This window comes from Aulonocara sp. 'chitande type north' Nkhata Bay, linkage group LG4 (assembly GCF_057382095.1).
Source record: "Aulonocara sp. 'chitande type north' Nkhata Bay isolate Kocher_YH1m ecotype deep benthic linkage group LG4, A_spYH_male_GT1.1, whole genome shotgun sequence".
NCBI classification, from domain to species: Eukaryota; Metazoa; Chordata; class Actinopteri; order Cichliformes; family Cichlidae; genus Aulonocara; species Aulonocara sp. 'chitande type north' Nkhata Bay.
The window spans coordinates 6,233,495-6,255,146 of NC_141347.1; the positions used below are offsets into that span (position 1 = coordinate 6,233,495).

The following is a 21,652-nucleotide window of genomic DNA, read 5'->3' on the forward strand; positions in this document are numbered from 1 at the left end:
AATGGCTGCAATCACAGCATGTAAGATGGTGACAAATGTACCCTTAGGCCCCTCCTCCATTCAGAGATGGTCTTTCCTTTTCACATAAATGGCCTCCTTGACTCCGCCCTCAAACCAGCGTTCACATTTACTCAGGACCTTCTTGATGTGAAGTTCTTCTGCTTCGCTGGCTGCTGTGTCTGTGGGGATGGTGTTTGTTCTGTGTTGTAGTGTCCTGATGACGCCCAGTTTGTGCCCCAGTGGATGATGAGAGTCAAACCTTAAATACTGATCTGTATGTGTAAACAGAGTGAACCTTTAAGACCAGTTGTCTGTACGATCAACTCAGTCACCTGAAACATCTCCAAGTTTCTGGCTTTGATCATCAACCTGTTGGTAGTTCAGCTCTGAACACCAGTGAAATGTTTCTCCCACTGAAATCGCTGCATTCATATGAACAGAATCAACGTTTTGGGATCATGGAGTTGTGGACAAAGTCTCAGTTAATCAGATAAAGTCAAACCTATAATTGGTAAAGAGTTCGCGGATGATATGCCCCTTGATCGTAAAGAAGTGGATGTTGTGTGGACTAAAGTTCAGAGTGGTGGGTCATTCATAAAGTATTCTGTTCCAGCTGGTGGAGGACAACATCATCACTTTTGTGAAGAGCGAGCTGAAGAAGATCCAGAAGGCTCTGAATCCAAATAAGCCCCAGTGCTTGGAGTTTCAGAGGGAGGATGATGAGCAGAGGAGAAACAGCAGAGAGGCATTTGTGAAGATCACAGTGGACTTCCTGAGGAGAATGAAGCAGGAGGAGCTGGCTGACCGTCTGCAGAGACGTAAGAGGATTTATCTAAAGATTTAAGCTGCTGGATAAATGAGACACTTGTGACACCAGTGTGTTCAGTCATTTCTCAGTGGGTCAGAAATTGTCATCAGCATTTTGTAAAATATGATTGTTAAAGTTGTATTTTTATTATTATTATTCAGAACTTCCAGCTGCTGTTTGTCATCGTAACCTTAAGTCTAAGCTGAAGAAGAAGTTCCAGTGTGTGTTTGAGGGCATCGCTAAAGCAGGAAACCCAACCCTCCTGAATCAGATCTACACAGAGCTCTACATCACAGAGGGAGGGACTGCAGAGGTCAATGATGAACATGAGGTCAGACAGATTGAAACAGCATCCAGGAAACCAGACAGACCAGAAACAACCATCAGACAAGAAGACATCTTTAAAGCCTCACCTGGAAGAGATGAACCAATCAGAACAGTGCTGACAAAGGGAGTGGCTGGCATTGGGAAAACAGTCTTAACACAGAAATACAGCCTGGACTGGGCTGAAGACAAAGCCAACCAGGACATCCAGTTCATATTTCCATTCACTTTCAGAGAGCTGAATGTGCTGAAAGAGGAAAAGTTCAGCTTGGTGGGACTTGTTCATCACTTCTTTACTGAAACCAAAGAAGCAGGAATCTGCAGCTTTGAAGACTTCCAGGTTGTGTTCATCTTTGATGGTCTGGATGAGTGTCGACTTCCTCTGGACTTCCACAAAACTACAATCCTAACTGACCCTAGAAAGTCCACCTCAGTGGATGTGCTGCTGATAAACCTCATCAGGGGGAAACTGCTTCCCTCTGCTCGCCTCTGGATAACCACACGACCTGCAGCAGCCAATCAGATCCCTCCTGACTGTGTTGGCATGGTGACAGAGGTCAGAGGGTTCACTGACCCACAGAAGGAGGAGTACTTCAGGAAGAGATTCAGAGATGAGGAGCAGGCCAGCAGGATCATCTCCCACATCAAGACATCACGAAGCCTCCACATCATGTGTCACATCCCAGTCTTCTGCTGGATCACTGCTACAGTTCTGGAGGATGTGCTGGAAACCAGAGAGGGAGGACAGCTGCCCAACACCCTGACTGAGATGTACATCCACTTCCTGGTGGTTCAGGCCAAAGTGAAGAAGGTCAAGTATGATGGAGGAGCTGAGACAGATCCACACTGGAGTCCAGAGAGCAGGAAGATGATGGAGTCTCTGGGAAAACTGGCTTTTGATCAGCTGCAGAAAGGAAACCTGATCTTCTATGAATCAGACCTGACAGAGTGTGGCATCGATATCAGAGCAGCCTCAGTGTACTCAGGAGTGTTCACACAGATCTTTAAAGAGGAGAGAGGACTGTACCAGGACAAGGTGTTCTGCTTCATCCATCTGAGTGTTCAGGAGTTTCTGGCTGCTCTTCATGTCCATCTGACCTTCAGCAACTCTGGACTCAATCTGCTGGAACAACAACAAACAACATCCAAGAAGTCTGAAACGGAAGAATCTGCAAAGAAACACTTCTACCAGAGTGCTGTGAACAAGGCCTTACAGAGTCCAAATGGACACCTGGACTTGTTCCTCCGCTTCCTCCTGGGTCTTTCACTGCAGACCAATCAGACTCTCCTACGAGGTCTGATGACACAAACAGGAAGTAGCTCACAGACCAATCAGGAAACAGTCCAGTACATCAAGAAGAAGCTCAGTGAGAATCTGTCTGCAGAGAAAAGCATCAATCTGATCCACTGTCTGAATGAACTGAATGATCGTTCTCTAGTGGAGGAGATCCAACAATACAGGACTTCAGGAAGTCTCTCCACAGGTAAACTGTCTCCTGCTCAGTGCTCAGCTCTGACCTTCATGTTACTGTCATCAGAAGAAGATCTGGATGAGTTTGACTTTAAGAAATATTCTGCTTCAGAGGAGGCTCTTCTGAGAATGCTGCCAGTGGTCAAAGCCTCCAATAAAGCTCTGTAAGTAAACATGAACTCATTGCTTAAAATCTTATAATCGATAAAAATCTTAAAACCATGGGAAATAAATCAGAAATGCTGAGTTCAAAGAACAGTTAAAAAACATAAAAATAGTGAATTAAATGATTATCATTCACTCAGTAAATATTTTTTCAGTCCAGCAGGCCGTGTCAGTATTTCTGACACATTTTTGTCTATATCTCTTATCAAAGTACAATCCAGGCCCAGCCAATAAGAACATGAGCTCTGATCCTTCAGCCCCTCTGACAGGTTTATTATCCTCAGCTTGTTCACGTCTCCAAATCCAGCAGTTTGTTTTTTATCTCATTTTCAGTGCACACTCTCCCTTTTTTATTATAAATCTCTGCTGTGACTGTCCTGTTTTCATCCAGGATGGAGGGAAAACTTGGGCTTCCATCCATCCATCCATCTTCATCCGCTTTATCTGAGGCCGGGTCGCGGGGGCAGCAGCCTAAGCAAAGAGGCCCAGACCTCCCTCTCCCCAGCCACCTCCTCCAGCTTATCCGGGGGAATACCAAGGCGTTCCCAGGCCAGCCGAGAGATATAATCTCTCCAGCGTGTCCTGGGTCTGCCCCGGGGCCTCCTCCTGGTGGGACATGCCTGGAACACCTCACCCAGGAGGCGCCCAGGGGGTATCCTTGTCAGATGCCCGAACCACCTCAGCTGGCTCCTTTCGATGTGGAGCAGCAGCGGCTCTACTCTGAGCCCCTCCCGGATGGCCGAACTTCCCACCCTATCTCTAAGGGAGAGGCCAGCCACCCTTCGGAGGAAGCTCATTTCTGCCGCTTGTATCCGCGATCTCGTTCTTTCGGTCACTACCCACAGCTCGTGGCCATAGGTGAGGGTAGGGACGTAGATCGACCGGTAAATTGAGAGCTTCGCTTTTACACTCAGCTCCCTCTTCACCACGACGGACCGGTGCAGCGTCCGCATTACTGCAGTTGCAGCCCCAATCCGTCTGTCGATCTCCGGCTCCCTTCTCCCATCACTCGCGAACAAGACCCCGAGATACTTGAACTCCTCCACTTGGGGCAGGAACTCATCTCCGACCCAGAGTGGGCACTCCACCCTTTTCCGGCTGAGAACCATGGCCTCAGATTTGGAGGTGCTGATCCTCATTCCCGCTGCTTCACACTCGGCTGCGAACCGTTCCAGTGCGAGCTGGAGGCCCTCACCCGATGAAGCCAACAGAACCACATCATCCGCAAAAATCAGAGATGAGATTCTGAGGCCACCAAAGCGAAAGCCCTCCGCCACTTGGCTGCGCCTAGAAATCCTGCCCATAAAAATTATGAACAGAACCGGAGACAAAGGGCAGCCCTGGCGGAGCCCATCACCCACCGGGAACGAGTCCGACTTATTGCCGGCAATGCGAACCAAGCTCTTGCAACGGTTGTATCGGGATCGAATGGCCCGTAGCAATGGGCCAGACACCCCATACTCCCGCAACACCTCCCACAGGACACCCCGAGGGACATGGTCGAATGCCTTCTCCAAGTCCACAAAACACATGTAGACTGGTTGGGCAAACTCCCATGCACCCTCAAGTATCCTCGAGAGGATAAAGAGCTGGTCCAGTGTTCCGCGACCAGGACGAAAACCGCATTGTTCCTCCTGTATCCGAGGTTCGACTAGCGGACGAACTCTCCTTTCCAGCACCCTGGCATAGACTTTCCCAGGGAGGCTGAGGAGTGTGATACCCCTGTAGTTGGAACACACCCTCCGGTCCCCCTTCTTAAAGATGGGGACCACCACCCCGGTCTGCCAGTCCACAGGTACTGCCCCTGATCACCATGCAACATTGCAGAGGCGTGTCAACCAGGACAGCCCTACAACGTCCAAAGCCTTCAGGAACTCGGGGCGGACCTCATCAACACCAGGGGCTCTGCCACCAAGGAGTTGTTTAACTGCTTCAGTGACCTCGCCCCCGGAAATTGGCGGGTCATTCCCCTCATCCCCAGACTTTGCTTCCTCCTCGGAAGACGTGTCAGTGGGATTAAGGAGGTCCTCGAAGTATTCCTTCCACCGCCTAACAATTTTCTCAGTCGACGTCAGCAGCGCTCCGCCAGCACTATACACAGTGCAGGTAGAGCACCGCTTTCCCCTCCTGAGACGCCTGACGGTTTGCCAGAATCTCTTCGAGGCAGTCCGAAAGTCTTTTTCCATGGCCTCTCCGAACTCCTCCCACACCCGAGTTTTTGCTTCAGCCACTGCCCGAGCCACATTCCGCTTGGCCTGTCGATACCTGTCGGCTGCCTCCGGAGTCCCACAGGCTAACCAAGCCCGATAGGACTCCTTCTTCAGCCTGGTGGCTCCCTTCACCTCTGGTGTCCACCATTTGGTTCGGGGATTACCACCACGGCAGGTACCAACCACCTTGCGGCCGCAGCTCAATGCAGCAGCTTTGGCAATGGAGATGCTGAACATGGTCCATTCGGACTCAATGTCCCCAGTCTCCCTCGGAATGCTGTTGAAGCTCTGCCGGAGGTGTGCGTTGAAGATCTCGCGGACTGGGGCCTCTGCTAGACGTTCCCAGCACACCCTCACTATGCGTTTAGGTGCACCAGGTCTGTCCAGCGTCCTCCCCCGCCACCTGATCCAACTCACCACCAGGTGGTGATCAGTTGACAGCTCAGCCCCTCTCTTTACCCGAGTGTCCAGAACATATGGTCGCAGGTCTGGTGATACGATTACAAAATCGATCATCGACCTACGGCCTAGAGCGTCCTGGTGCCACGTGCACTTATGGACACTCTTATGTTCGAACAGGGTGTTCATTATGGCCAAACTGTGATTAGCACAGAAGTCCAATAACAAAGCACCGCTCGGGTTCAGATCAGGGAGGCCGTTCCTCCCAATCAAGCCCCTCCAGGTCTCGCTGTCGTTACCCACGTGAGCATTGAAGTCTCCCAGCAGGACAACAGAGTCTCCAGGTGGAGCACCTTCCAGCACCCCCCCCCCCCCCCCCCCCCCCCCCCTCCAGGGACTCTAGGAACTCTGAACTGCCACTCGGCGCATAAGCGCAGATGACAGTCAGGACCCGTTCCCCGACCCTAAGGCGCAGGGAACAAACCCTCTCGTCCACCGGGAAAATCCCCAACGTACCGGCAGCAAGCCGAGGGGATATTAGAATACCCACCCAGCCTGCCGCCTCTCACCAGGGGCAACTCCAGACTGAGACAGAGTCCAGCCCCTCTCCAGGAGACTGGTTCCAGAGCCCAAGCCATGCGTAGAGGTGAGCCCGACTATATCTAGCCGGTACCTCTCAACCTCACGCACTAACTCAGGCTCCTTCCCCACCAGAGAGGTGACATTCCATGTCCCTATTGCCAGTCTTGGCAGCTGGGGGTCAGTCCACCAAGGCCTCCGCTCCTGGCCGCCACCCGGCACACAATGCACCCGACCCCTATGGCGCCTCCTGCGGGTGGTGGGCCTGCAGGAGGATGGGCCCATGTCTCCTCTTCGGGCTGTGCCCGGCCGGGCCCCATGGACTAAGGCCCGGCCACCAGACGCTCGCCCTCGGGCACCCTCCCCGGGCCTGGCTCCAGGGGGGGGGCCCTGGTAACCCTATCCCGGGGAGGGTAAACTGTTCTCTCGATATCCTTTTCATAAGGGTCTTCTGAATCGCTCTTTGTCTGGTCCCTCACCCAGGACCAATTTGCCATGGGAGACCCTACCAGGGGGCAAAAGCCCCCAGACAACATAGCCCCTGGGATCCCTGGGACACACAAACCCCTCCACCACGATAAGGTAGCGATTCAAGGAGGAGAACTTGGGCTTCATAATTGAAATTGCCACTCAGGTCCTGTTTCTTGACAGTATTCATATCTAACTGTAAGGCTTCCATAACCAGTGTTCCCACAGAATTACAGTGGGTTCTCTCTGGGTCCTCTACAGTTTCTTCCCACTGTCCACAGACATGCAGTTAGATTACCTGGTGATCTAAACTTCATGCAGGTGTGTGTGTGAGAATGGTTGTCTTTCCCTCTGTGGGCTTAGTGGAAGAGACTGGATGGATCTCTGCTTTGTCTTTGATATATCCTGACAGCAAACATTCTCCATGAAGTCTGCATTTCAGCTCATCTCCTTTATACACACCTTTAACAGGAGGAGTTTTATACAGCTAGTGTTTAAAATCCAGTGTTACTCACAGTTAAATAGCATAACAATTACTGAATTAGTAAGATTTTCTAAAATAATTGTTTTAGTTAATATTGTATGATAGTGTACACAGAATTATTAGCTCAGTAGGTAGAGTGGTCGCCCCATGATCATAAGGTCAGGGGTCGAATCCACCGAACAGCTACCTTGATGGTACCCCTGAGCAAGGTACCATCAAGGTACCAATCGTGTGCACTGGACTGGTAGCACTCATAGTGTCATAGGTTGGTTTTTTTTGTTTTTTTTAAAAGGTTTAACATATAAACAAATTTCATTTGATCACATATATTTTTTGTTTTGTTTTGTTTTTTCCCTTTCTCTCCCAGACTGAGCAGCTGTAACATCTCAGAGGAAGGCTGTGAAAATTTGTTGTCAGTGGTCAGCTCCCAGTCCTGTAGTCTGAGAGAGCTGGACCTGAGTACCAACAGCCTGAAAGCTTCAGCAGTAAAGCTTCTGTCTGCTGCAGTGGAGAGTCCACACGCCAAACTGAATATTCTGAGGTCAGATCAATTTGTATTCTGTTTAGTTCTGTTTGTTTATATGTTTGATGTTTGGTTTTGTTTATATCAACTAACAAAAATAATCAATAATTTAACCAGTAAAGGTAAACTTTATCCAGTTATCCTTGTTCCATAGCATTTTTATTCATTTATAAGTTAAAGTGAACTTATACTAACCTGCTCAGCACAAGACAATAAGCTATTGCACCCTGATTACACTTTAACAACAATCTTTATTCATGTTTTTATCTTCAGACTTAACATCTGTGAACTCTCAGAGGAAAACTGTGAAGCTCTGTCCTCAGTTCTCAGCTCGCAGTCCTCTAGTCTGACAGAGCTGGACCTGAGTATCAGAAAGCTACAGGATTCAGGAGTGAAGCTTCTGTCTGCTGGACTACAACGTTTAAACTGTAAACTGAATACTCTGAGGTCAGATCAGAAAACAGTTTGTTGTTAGAATTATTCAATTATTTAAGTTCATACATATGATGTTGTTTCTTAGTATGTTTATGTTTCCTCTAAAAATAGAAAGTCAAGATTTAATGTTGTGAAATGTATTAACAAACTCAACATGAGTATTTGTTGTATGACTGTCTTTTATTTTTCAGACTGAGTGGCTGTAACCTGTCAGAGAGAAGCTGTGAAGCTCTGTCCTCAGTCCTCAGCTCCCAGTCCTCCAGTCTGAGAGAGCTGGACCTGAGTAACTCTGACCTGCAGGATTCAGGAGTGAAGCTTCTGTCCGCTGGACTAAAGAGTTCACAGTGTGCAGTGGAAACTCTCAGGTCAGGATTCAAACTTTTCCACAGATGATCATTTGAAATGTGACTTATATTATTGTATAAACAGGTAACCTTTATACAGCTGTCAAGTGAACTTTTATTTACATTTGAGTGGATAATTGGACTCCGAATTACTTTCAAAAGTAATTGGCGACTACCGATTGGTTTGCTGTTAGTTTTTTTATTCACAGTACTTACTTAATTTTAAAGGCTGATTTCTCAAAATGAGATGTTTATCTTTTCTTCTACAACACTTGGAGCCACCAAATCTTCTTGCTTCATTTATTCATTACAGTTTGATTTAAAGAATATTAGACTCATAACATAATAAATACATTTATTTCACTTCTTCTTGAGAGAAAGAAAGGGATGACTGGGTGAGCTCCAGTGGTTCATCCCAGCAGAGAGAGCAGCACACTGGGCTGCAAATGATCACAGTAGTAATAGCCATAGTTTGATAAAACAGGCATTCTTACCCTGTAGATAATACAGGGTTCTGGTGCCGATGTGGGGGAGGGGAGTCGCCCGGTACTAACTACATACTGAAGTGTCTTGTGTTCCAAGAACACAACGACCAAGACAGAGAGATCCTACTGGCAACCTTCTGGTTACAAGATGAGCTTCCCAACCCCCAGAACCGCGGTCTTATCCTCCAGTTCTGTGTTGATGATAATCACATAATAGGAGAGCAGCTGGGCATCCAGTGGAAGTGTGATGGAAATCAAAATCCTGAATTGGATTCGGTGCGGTTGCGTTACTATTTTTCAACAACCAATCTTATATCAGCTGCATGGAAGTAGCTATAAGTAATCTGGGCGCTACAGCTTTAACCCTTTAAGACTTACCATAGAACCAAGTCCGCCACAGCTTATATTATATTTTTACATGCTGTGGAGCCATTTTTGGGAGCATTTCAAGTTGCTCTACATCAATACAACCATTACAGCCTAAATTTTAATAATATGCATGCATTAAGTGCATAGAAATTACATAAATTGCAAAAAGTGCAATAAACTAAAAAAAATTTGAAAATCGTTTTTGTTTTTTAACATATATTTCTAGTTAGAGAAATTTAAGAGGCTTATCCCTCAAAACTGTAAATGCAAAAAAGTTGCACAAAATAGTTTCCCACCACATGAAATTTATTTTGAGTGTCTTCATAGTTTTATTTTTGAAATACACTAATTTCTATACACTGCAGGAAAAACGAAAATAAATATTATAGTGCAAATTTGCAAAAAAGCAGCATATGCATCAAAATAAACTATTTCCAGCAGTGCAATATGAGTCCTAAGCATCCCAGAAACAACACAGAAAGTCAGAAAGTCAAACATAACTTTAAAAAACACTAGTATAGGGTTATGAGGCCATGATGGTAAAAAATACATTTCTGCAAAAATGACATCACTTCCGGTTTTGGGCAGGTCATGGCGGATATGCGATAGTTCACGCTGATGTCAATTCCAAAGTAGGAAGTGTTACAAACAGCTGATCGAATCGGCAAAGCGTGTTTCTGGAATATTATGTTACGCAAAACAGAGTGTGCCCACTCTGACCGGCTTTAAAGGGTTAAGCAGCTGCATGCACTCCCGCGGACAGCGATCACTTTCTGGCAGACGATCACTTTTTGGCACAACACCTGGAGCTAAGGGGGCAAAACAATCGCATGAGTGCTGCTGTTTGGCTGAGGAAGAATAAAGTATTCATGGTAAGCCAATCACATGACCACTTCAAGATTACAAAGCAACAAGGTGACATATACCAGTTTTTAAATTGTGTTGATAGGTCACATAAAACCAGAGTCATGATAAACAATATATACGCAGCGTTTTTTCCTCAATAGTTTCGTCACTTTTACTGTCTAAGGACAGCACAGCAAGCACTCTCTGCTTATGAGCAAAAAAAACCCAAATCATCCCTTTCCTGTTGGTGGAAAAATGAACCATGTCGACCAATCAAAAAAATGATATAGCAACATGACATTTGGTTGTTTAGGAAGAGGGGGAAGTTTTAGGAGTGACGGTGTGAGATGTGAGAGATTTGTGACGTTTAGCGTATTTGGAGTGTGTGCATAGTATGTTGTGTTGTGTAGTTAGTGTGTAGGGGAAAAAAGAACAAAAAAAGTTAGTGTGTAGTGTAGTGGATAGTTTTATGTTGTCTGTCAGAACAATGAGGCAATTGCTGAATGTTAAGTGCCCTGAGGCGACTGTTGTGATTTGGCACTATATAAATAGAGTTGAATTGAATGGAATTGTTACAGGTGCTGCCACAAAACCAGCAAATGCAGATTACAGTGTAAACGGTGTCTCCAGGTAGAAACAGCAGTGATACACCTGCTGCTGTCAGACCTGCAGGTATCAGGCTGTGATGTTCTCCTTTATGGTGGACAGAAATTATTTTTTTGGAGTGGCACAAATAATTTGTGGCATCTTATTTAATGCAGAACAGCTGATTGTTCTGTAAATAGTTTGAAATAGTTATTTTTAAAAAATCAAGGTAAAAGGTAAATTGTTACAAATAACAAAATGGTTGTTTGCAAACCTTGTGTATAGGATTTTAAGGGTGTTCGTCTTGTAACCGGAAGGTTGCCGGTTCGAGCCCCGGCTCGGACAGTCTCGGTCATTGTGTCTTTGGGCAAGACACTTCACCTAGCGCCTACTGGTGATGGCCAGAGGGGCCGATGGTGCGATATGGCAGCCTCGCTTCTGTCAGTCTGCCCCAGGGCAGCTGTGGCTACAACTGTAGCTGCCTCCACCAGTGTGTGAATGTGAGAGTGAATGAATAGTGGCATTGTAAAGCACTTTAAGGCCCGAAAAGCGCTATATAAATGCAATCCATTATTATTATTATTAAAATATTATTAAAATATTAAAATTATTAGATTTCAAGTTAATGATTTATTAAACATGTTTGTGGTTGTAACAGTAAAAAATATAACTTTTTCTACTCATATTGTTTTTTGTCTGATTTTAGGTCAATTGTGTTAATACAGTATGTCAAAATGAAAACATAACTGTAAATTCAGACACGTGAGGTTGTGCTGAAAAGAATGATACCAAACAGGCAAAGTAAATAGTTTTTAAAGGTGGAATATAGAGGTCAAATCAAAAGTAGTTAAAAATGGCCAATTATACCCTGGACCCCAGAGGGTTGAACATTTTTTTTAAAGTAACGCAATAGTTACTTTTCAAGTAATTAATTACTTTTAGTAACTGACTTACAATATTTTAACTCTAAGTAACTACGTAGAGTTAACTATAGTTAGTAGTATAGTTACTAGAGATGGCACGATACCACTTTTTTATGTCCGATACCGATATCATAAATTTGGATATCTGCCGATACCGATATGAATCCGATATAGTGTTTTTTAATCAACAAAACTGTTTTTTTAAATATCTTGCTGCATTTTGTATAAGTTCATACTCAAGTTTAAAACAACAACTACACTAAAGCTATTCTGTTATACCTGTATGCAAAAAAAATATTTCATAGTTCAGCAATACTGATCAATCTAATAAACTTAAACCTACACCATCCTCCCTATTCTGGTATTTTAAAGAGCACTTAGCGTAAATATTAAGCAACCTAACTAATAGGGTTCCAACTCCCAGCAACAACAAAAATAAATAAATAAAAAATAGGGAACCACCCCTCACACTCCACCTCATGATGCTTAATCGACGTAATCAACCTTAATTTGATGCAGTGTGAAAAAAAAATGCACAGAAATCAATTATTTTTCAAGAAATATTAAATAGATTCAACATCTTTCTTCAACAAAATTGCAGACTGCACAGATGGTACCTTCCCAAAGGAAAAAGTACTATAGCTTACTAGGGTATATATATTAGACTTAACAGTTACTATATACAGTAATTGACTTCTATTCATTTTACATCAAATTAAAACTTTGGGTGTCAGATAATTATTTATTAAAAGCTCGACATTTTAAATGAGAATAAGAAAGAAAAGTATGTCTTTGTGCCCCCTTTTCCCTGTTAATGCCCTATCGGCCCCCCTGGCTAAACTTTGCTAGATCCGCCCCTGCACAGTTACCAGCGTCAGCTACGTAGAAAAAGATCCTGGTGTAGAAAGTAATATTAAATAAATTGTAACAACAGCTTATCAAGCTTAAACGTGCTGCTGTTGTTCAGCCGCTGGTTTCCTCTTTCTGGTGCAAAGTGGGCCAAAAACAAACAAGAGAGACGGACTCGAGACAGAAAAGCCGATCAGCTGATCGTTAAGCAGTTTCATGATTGAAGTAGCAGCAAGAAGAGGCAGTCGTTTGTTAAGCTTAACGCAGGAATGCTTTACAAACATTCAGAGATGGACTTACACACTTGCTTTACTTCTCTCGGGGATAACTTTGTCGGAGATGAAATGCCGGGTTGCTAGCGAAGCTCCAAATGCTATCCAGACCACCTACAGGTCCCGCATGCCACAGCCGCTCTATCATGTGATGCATACTGCTCCGACGTGCTAACGTTCTGAGGTGAGTTACGGCGTGTTGCAAGTTTTGTGAGGTGCTTTCGTGATATTTAATGGATCGGATTACATTTTTTATTTTTCTCCGATATCCGATCCAGTAATTTAGGTCAGTATCGGACCGATACCGATACGTAATATCGGATCGGTCCATCTCTAATAGTTACTAGTTACTTCTTGGTAACTACTAACTATAATTACTTGTTCAAAGTCACTTGCCCAACACTGATCCCAAACCATCTCCACTGGGTTTAGGTCAGGTGACTGTATCCTCACTACAGACCGAATAAATCACCTGAATTTGGAAGTCTGCCTCCGTGTTCTTTAACCGGAGCACACCCACCGTACCTGGCCACTCTAAATCAGCTAAACTCCTGGAGACAACACTTTGTCCATTTTATTTAGACACAGCGGCACCTCTGAAGCAAAGTGTTGTCCATTCTTCAAATTTCTATCCCTGGATAAATGAAAATACTCAAAATTTCAAGAGATATTCTGTCAAGTTAGAACGTTTATGGAAGGCTTCCAAGCTTGAGGTTCATCGAGTACATCTCAAGGAATCAATATCCTCACTTAACAACATGATAAAAAAGCTGGAACTGAATAGTTTTCAAATCTAATGGCTTCAGAAAAGAACCAAAGTATTGTTTGATACAATTATGAAAATTGTCTCTCCTGATATTCCTCGTGTACCAGTCTATACTAAATCTGATTGTAATGAATCATTGAACGAACGTGGAAAAAACAGTTGCAGAACAACTTAACGACTTTCTGGAGAAAAACAGTGTTCTGGACATTTTCCAGTCTGGTTTCTGTAAACTGTCCTCCACTGAGATGGCTTAACTTAAAGTGTGTGGTGACATTCTGATGGCAGCAGACTCTGGAGAGTGCACTGAGTTGGATGTCTCCTCTGCTTTTGATACTGTTGATCACAGCATCATGATAAATAGGCTGAAGGACTTGTTCAGGATTACTGGTGTTGCTTTAAAATGGTTTGTCGTATCTACTGTATCTGAGAGATCTTTGACTGTCTGTATGAATCATGTGTTGTCTGAAACATCCGTTCTGCCTTCTGGGGTACCTCAAGGATCTGTTTTAGGCCCGATTCTCTTTTTGGTTTATATACGTCCTCTAGGCCACAGGTGACAAACGCCAGGCCTCGAGGGCTGGTGTCCTGCAGTTTTTAGATGTTTCCTTGATCCATCACATCTGATTTAAATGGTTAAATTCCTCCTCAACACGTCCTGAGGTTCTCCAGAGGCCTGGTAATGAATTTGATTCAGGTGTGCTGACCCAGGGTTAGACCTAAAACCTGCAGGACACCGGCCCTCGAGGCCTGGAGTTCCCCACCCCTGCTCTAGGCCAAATTATCAGATATTACAATAATATTTCTTATCATCTCTACGCTGATGACATTCAGACATTAAGTTATACTGTTCTTTCAAAGATTCTCAGTTTGATACATTTTCTTGTTTAAATAATTGTCTTTCAGGAATCAAATAATTGTGAAACTTCAACTTTCTCCAGTTTAATACGGATAAAACAGAAACTTTGATCATTGCTCCTGATCACATGTCTTCAGAAATTAGGCAGCAGATCAGTTTTTAGGTCCTTCCATTAAATCGAGTCTCAGAAACTTAGGTGTTATTTTCGACAGTTCAATGTTGCTTGAGAAACTCTCTAAACAACTGTTTCAAAACTGTTTTTATCATCCAAGAAACATTTCTAAACTCAGACTGGTGTCAAAGGCAGAACTTGAGATGATTCTTCATGCTTTTATCTCTTCTCACTTGGAGTATTGTAATGGTCTTTTTACTTGTCTCAACAAATCAGCTCTGGAGCTTCACACTGTACAGAATGCTGCGGCGAGACTTTTAACTGGCACAAACAAGAGGTCACACATTACTCCAGTTTTGGCTTCTCTTCATTGGTTGCCACTAAATTTTAGGGTTCATTTTAACATTATACTCATACCTTTTAGAGCTGTACATGGTGAAGCTCCTCAGTGCATCTCTGACCTGTTGAAACCTCATGCTTCATACCGAGCACTTAGGTCTTTAGGTCAGAGGTCACTATTGGTCCCACAGACTCGGTTCAACACACGTGGGGATCGAGCTTTTCAGGCACCGAGGCTGTGGAACTCCCTGCTGTTATCTTTATGCTGTCTAGACTCCACTGACTCTTTGAAAAAGCAGATGAAGACATTTCTATACAAACGAGATTATGTGCTATATAAATATATTCTACTTACTTACTTGAATAATAGTTCATTTATGAATATTTTTTTATTAAAATATTTATTTTCTTTACTTTATCACCCAATTAAATTATAATTCTGTAAATAAGGGTGATAGTGTGGCCTGTGTAGGTTGTCTTCAGGTTCTCTGCTTCCTCCCACAGTCCAAAAACATGCATGCTGGGTTAACTGGAGTGATTGTGAGCATAAATGCATAAGTGTTTACCTGGCTACATCACCGTGGTTACTGATGCTGAACCTATAACCTGGTCTGGATCAGGTTATATTCAGAGTGTGTGTTTTAAAATTGACTGAAGTGCCTCGTTTTCACTGAGCCTTTCATTTACAGAAAGCTTTAAGTGTGATATAGATTCAGTCATATCTGACTAATGTCAGTGAGTGAGGCCGAGCTGTAAAGTCACATTTCTGCTAATTAGCACACCAGCTAACTAGCACACCGGCTATCTAGCAAACCAGCTAAGTAGCAGACCAGCTAACTAGCGAACCGGCTAACTAGCACACTGGCTAACTAGTACACCAGCCGACTAGCGAACCGGCTAACTAGCATACCAGCTAACTAGCACACCAGCTGACTAGCGAACCGGCTAAATAGCACACCGGCTAACTAGCACACCAGCTAACTAGCAGACCAGCTAACTGCAGCCACAGGCTGAAGGACGATTAAATGTAGTGGAGATATCAGGGATTACACTGGTGTGTCCGATTCACTCTTTAGCACTCCAGTCACTCTGGTGTGTCAGCCAGAGCACCACTGAAGGCCCAGCGTGTGGAATAAGGAGCTTAAGGTTTGGTTTGAGGCACTTTATTCTTTCACTGATTGATTCTTGTGGCTGTGATCACGTGTGTGGTTTCTTACAAAAAGGAAGTACACAATACAAATACATGACAAATAAGATGAATAGATAAGATACATATCCAGTTATATGCATACGTCAGTATAGCTAACATAACCATATATAAGGTCAAAGATCACAGTACTATAATGCAGTAATGTTAAACACAAAGGTGTATATCTACATAAATCTATCCTATCAGTGATCAGAGTACTGTAGTATACTTCTACTACTTACACTATACAAACTAAACTGCATTAGTGTGACTTTAAGTTACCATCAGTACAGACGAACTGATGGTAGTTGGACAAAATAAAGGCTTTGCAATTATTGTGAAGGGCTTCCGGTTAAAGTAAGATCAGCTGATTACCTCATAACAAATTGTTTGCTATAGAATGCAGCTCCCAGTCTTCATTAATATCATGTACTATAACTCCCAGGTCTACAGAGAGACCAACAGCTGGTGCACGTTGTAACGCTGTGGCTGTCGTAGTCTCTCCTTTTTCTACAGCTCATTTGTTCTTCTTGTGATGGTGCGTCTTGAGGGAGGCTCATACATGCGGTCATTTGTTGATCCTAAGAACGTTCCTCAGACCGACTTCTTCAACAACACTAATTGGCCTGAAGTTTGTAGCTACTCACTTCACTGTGGCGTCTGTTAGCTTGTCTTTCTTTGGTTTATCTTGACTCCTCCCATTAGCTGAATCTACGTAGTCTGCCCAAGCCTCCCACCTCTGTTTGTTTGGGTGGTTTGTTTGCTGCCATCAACAGCGTGTAATGCATTTAAATGATACTTCAGACTTGAAGTACTCCGACGATAAAAAACTCAACTTTGCTTAAAAATAACTTTAGTTGTATCAACACTGCCCTCTGGAATAATTAGACTTTGGTGACAAACGGATGTGATCTCCATGTTTCCTTTGTTGGACTGTGGGCGAGTGTCAGAACTGGATGTACTGAGTAACATGTGGAGTTTAAATATGTGTCAGTTCCAGTTTTAGAGCTCTAAAGTGCAGCTATCATGTTAGGAATATGTTAGGAATAGACAGGAACACTGAGCACACTGAGGTCAAATCTTTATTTATCCAGTTCATCTGTAGGCTGAGCTCAGTCCATCCATTTAGTGAAATGATGTTTAAAGGTCTCCTTGTTCTGTGAGCGTGCACAGATCCTGAAGCAGAAAGCCTGGGTTAACAGAGAAATGATCATCACTGTGATGATGCTCACCATCTCTGACTGGGATTTGAGGTTTTGTCAAAGCAGCAAAGAAAGCCTGGCTATGTTGGACTGGGTGTGGAAGCAGCTCCCAGTTTGAGTTCAGGAGACAGACACCCTCTCTACTTTGACGATCAGCTTCAAACTTTCCTTTTTGATAAAACTTATAGTTAGAGCTGGATCAGGTGACCCTGAACCATCACTTAGTTATGCTGCTATAGAGATGGATAACAGATGGATTGTTGTTTTGTGTGTCTGCAGTCTGTCAGGCTGTCTGATCACAGAGGGAGGCTGTACTTCTCTGGCCTCAGCTCTGACCTCCAACCCCTCCCATCTGAGAGAGCTGGACCTGAGCTACAATCATCCAGGTGACTCAGGAATGAAGCTTCTGTCGGCTGGACTGAAGGATCCAGGCTGGAGACTGGACACTCTCAGGTATGGAGAGAATGTCTGATATAGGAGGAAGAGCTGGAATCATTTCCTGTGTCTTTCACTCACTTCCTGTTTGTTTCCTGCAGATGAGACATGAACAATCACACATGCAGGAATATTTTCAGGGACAGACACACTAGTCTAGCTGGATAGTACATGGATATTTATGTAGGGGGTCTTCAAGGAGTCTGTTTGCAGGAACATTAATGATAACTGATAAGTCATGTTGAGAGTTTCATTAAAAGTAGACTTACAGTTAGGTAATATTTGGACAGAGACAACATTTTGTAACTTTAGATACAAGTATCAGCCATGTGTGTGTTTCCCATGCTGTATGTCCACAGTCACAGTGACAGTCAGTGACACTGACAGAAGGATGAAACAAGGCTGTGAATCATTTCAGTCTGTGTGTGTGACAAAGAGGCAGACAGGAGCAGCTAACATTTGGAAATGGAAGCTTACTGGAAACACTACATTCACGGCTGAATTCACAATAGATTTGTTCTCAAGTGCACATTTAGCAGCTAATGCTAATACTGTTTTCCCTTTGCTTTCTACAGCAGCTATTGCTAAGTAGGCCACTTTGCTCCGCTAAGGATTTGTGTGACCATGATGGAGACTCTGATAAGCTAATGCTGCTAAGCTAATGCTGTTTACGGGCCCTGTTAGAATCAATATTTCATTCTCATTCTGTTGTTTGAGAACAATATTAACGTTTCACATCATTATAACACAAGAGAAAAGGGTATTGGCATTAGCTACTAGTGCTTATTCACCTCAAATTACCTTTAGCTGCTAATGGCAGCCTACTTAGCATTAACTCCTCACTAATATAATGCTAATTTACATCAAATTAGCATTAACTGCTCATATTGTTATAAGGAAAGAGAAAACGGTATTAGCATTTGCTGCTAATAATTATTCACCCCTAATTAGAATAAGCCGCTAAAAGCAGCCAACTTAGCATTAATTCCTCACTTTGTTGTTACCCAACGGAAAAGAGTATTAGTATTAGCTACTATCATTTTTAATAAGTAAGAGAAAACAGTATTAGCAGTAGCGCATAATGCTAATTCACGTCAACGTAGTATTAGTTAATAATGGCAGCCTACTTAGCATTAACTGCTCACTAATATAATGCTAATTCGCATCAAATTAGAATTAGCTGCTCAAGTTGTTATAAGGAAAAAGAGAAAACGGTATTAGTATTAGCTGCTAATAATTATTCACCCCTAATTAGAGTTAGCCCCTAATGGCAGTCTACTTAGCATTAACTCCTGACATTGTTATAATGCAGGGGAAAAGAGTTACCATTATCGGATAATGCTAATTCTCATCAAATTAGCATTAGTTAATAACGGTAGACTTCATATCATTAGCTGCTGTCATTCTTACAAAGCAAACAGTATGAGCATTAGCTGTTAATCCTTTTTCATCTAAAATTAGAATTAGCCACTAATGGCGTATTGTTAAAAAGTAAGAAAAAACATTGTTAGCATAAGCGGATAATGCTAATTCATCTCAAATTAGTATTAGCTAATAATGGCACCTGCTTAGCATTAGCTGGTCACATTGTTATAAGGCAAGAAAATATGGTATTAGCATTAGCTGCCAATTTCTATTTACCTAAAATTAGCATTAGCCACTAATGGTAGCCTATAGCAAAAACTTCTTAATGCTAAATGAAGTTAATTAATGCTAAGTAGGTTTAACTGAAATTAAAGTAGTGTTAGCATTAGCTGCTGATATTGTTAAAAGGTAAGATAAAACATTGCTAGCAGCAGCGGATAATGCTAACACACATAATAATTAGCATTACCTAATAATGGCAGCCTTCTTAGCATTAGCTGCTCATATTGTTATAATGCAAGGGAAAAGAGTTGGCAAAAACAGTGTTAGCATTAGTGGATAATGCTAATTCACCTAAATTAGCATTAGCTAATAATGGCTACGTACTTAGCATTACCTACTAATATTGATATAAAGCAAGAAAATATGGTATTAGCATTAGCTTCTAATGCTTTCTCATCTAAAATTAGAATTAGCCACTAATGGCATCCTATTTAGCATTAACTCTTCACATCGCAAGGGAAAAATTAGAATTCAATAAAAAAAAAAAAGTGTTCACATTAGCTACTTGTATTGTTAAAAAGTAAGAAAAAACATTGTTAGCATAAGGGGATAATGCTAATTCACCTCAAATTAGTATTAGCTAATAACGGCAACCTACATAGCATTAGCTGGTCACATTGTTATAAAGCAAGAAAATATGGTATTAGCATTATCTGCCAATTCCTATTCACCTAAAATTAGCATTACCTGCTAATGGCAGTCTACTTAGCATTAACTCCTCACTAATGTGATGCTAATTCACATTAAATTAGCTTTAGCATTAGCTGCTAGCATCAGCCTACCTAGCACTAGCTGCTCACATTGTTAAAAGGGAAGAGAATACGATATTAGCATTAGCTGGTAATATTTATTCACCCCTAATTAGAATTAGCCACTAATGGCAGCATACTTAGCGTTAACTCCTCACATCGTTGTAATGCAAATGAGGCTAACTTGCATTAAATTAGACTGCTGTTATTAGCTAATGCTATTTAGCAGTAGCTGCTCACATTGTTATAAAGCAAAGGAAAACGATATGAGCATTAGGTTCTAATGCGTATTTGCCTTAAATTAGACGTAGGTGCTAATGGCAGCCTACTTAGCATTAGCAGCTCAGATGTTATAATGCTAGAAAAAGAGTGTTAGCATTAGCCGTTCACATTGTTATAAAGTTAAGGGAAATAGTGTTAGCATTAGCTACTCACATTTTTAAAAAAAAGTAAGTGTTAGCATTAGTGCATAATGCTAATTCATGTCAAATTAGCATTAGTTAATAACGGCAGCCTATTTAGCATTAGCAGATAATGTTGACCTTGGCCCACTGGAAAAGTTCAGAACTAAAGATTTAGGAGTGTTTCTCGATAGCTCTTTCTCGTTTGAGAAACAAATAAATTCTGTTATTAAAACCAGCTGTAAGGTTTATATTGTTGATTGTCATTTATGCTTAGAAATATTTACTCATATATGCTTAGAGTTGTATAATCGATTGCATAATGATAGAGGTTTGATCCTGAGTAGTCTGTAAAGACTCTGTGTGCCTTCCAGAGTGCTCTGGCATGCACACACCACTTGGGGCCATGAGAGAGGTCGTACCCTCTCTTACTGATTTATGGTGTAGGACAGGGGTCTCAAACTCAATTTAGCTGGGGGCCGCTGCAGGCAGAGTCTGGGTGAGGCTGGGCCGCATTAGGTTTTCCACAGGAAAGGCATGGTTAAAAAATTCCAATCTTCTCAAATCTCTTTATTTTTATTTTTTAACACAAAATATGAAAAATAAATAAACAAATTAAGAATTAATAAGAAAAAAAATCAATCTGTAATACATAAATAAAATAATAAGATATTTTTAGTCAGTGAACTTGTGTTTTTCTTTCAGTCTTCTATATCTGCTGTATTTAGATTGAAATGTCTGTATTAACAGTTCTATAACCTTCTTCTGAACATGAATGGAACACTGTAGAAAATGAACTGTTCTTCTGAACATGGCTTCTCTTGCCTACTCCTTGCTGCTAGAGACCTGGCAGCGTTTCCTCTCGCATAGCCGAGCCAGATTTGGCCTGAGGGAGGAAGCAGTTGCGGCCCTCAGTATGTCTTGAAGATGATCATCCGTAAGTCTGGACCTGTACTTGGACTTATTGAAGTTCAAAGTGGAGAAGAGCTTTTGGCACAAGTATGTGCTACCAAAAAGGCACATGGTCCACTTGAACATTCGGGAAAGCCGAGGGAAACTAGGGCTCAATTCTCTCAAAAATTGTCCAAGCTTGTCTGCTTTTCCACTCACCTCCCTGAACTTTGCTTTGAGTTCAGAGTTGCACTGCAGCTCAATGAGCTCCATTTGAAGCACAGAAGGGGCATCTTGCACATCAAAGGAGAAGGGGTCCGCAAAAATGTGAAAGGTGGCTCTGTGTGTCTTGAAGTCAGCAAATCTGTGATCAAATTCCTCCTGTAGCCTCAAAATGACATCAACATACTCGTCAGCACTGAATGGTGTGCCTGCATCCACGAGTGCCTTGCATGCTGGGAAATGGCAAAGGTTTGTCTGAGAGAGCTGAGCTTTCCAGAGCGCCAGTTTTGTGGAGAATGCTCTC

The 21,652-nt window shown here is 42.7% G+C and overlaps 1 protein-coding gene across 4 annotated transcripts in view; it reads left to right on the forward strand.

Moving 5' to 3' along the window:
* LOC147331851 (protein NLRC3-like) overlaps positions 1–21,652 on the forward strand; it is a 206,175-nt gene that overhangs the window by 130,933 nt on the left and 53,590 nt on the right. For 2 of the 4 annotated variants that reach the window (XM_086288143.1, XM_086288142.1), the window contains exons 8-9: positions 8,058–8,231; positions 17,283–17,456. In XM_086288143.1, the coding sequence (XP_086144269.1) occupies positions 8,058–8,231; positions 17,283–17,456 (348 nt within the window). Of the gene's footprint in view, positions 1–613; positions 819–969; positions 2,768–8,057; positions 8,232–17,282; positions 17,457–21,652 lie in introns of all 4 variants that reach the window. The other 2 variants (XM_086288144.1, XM_086288141.1) reach the window with 2 other exon arrangements.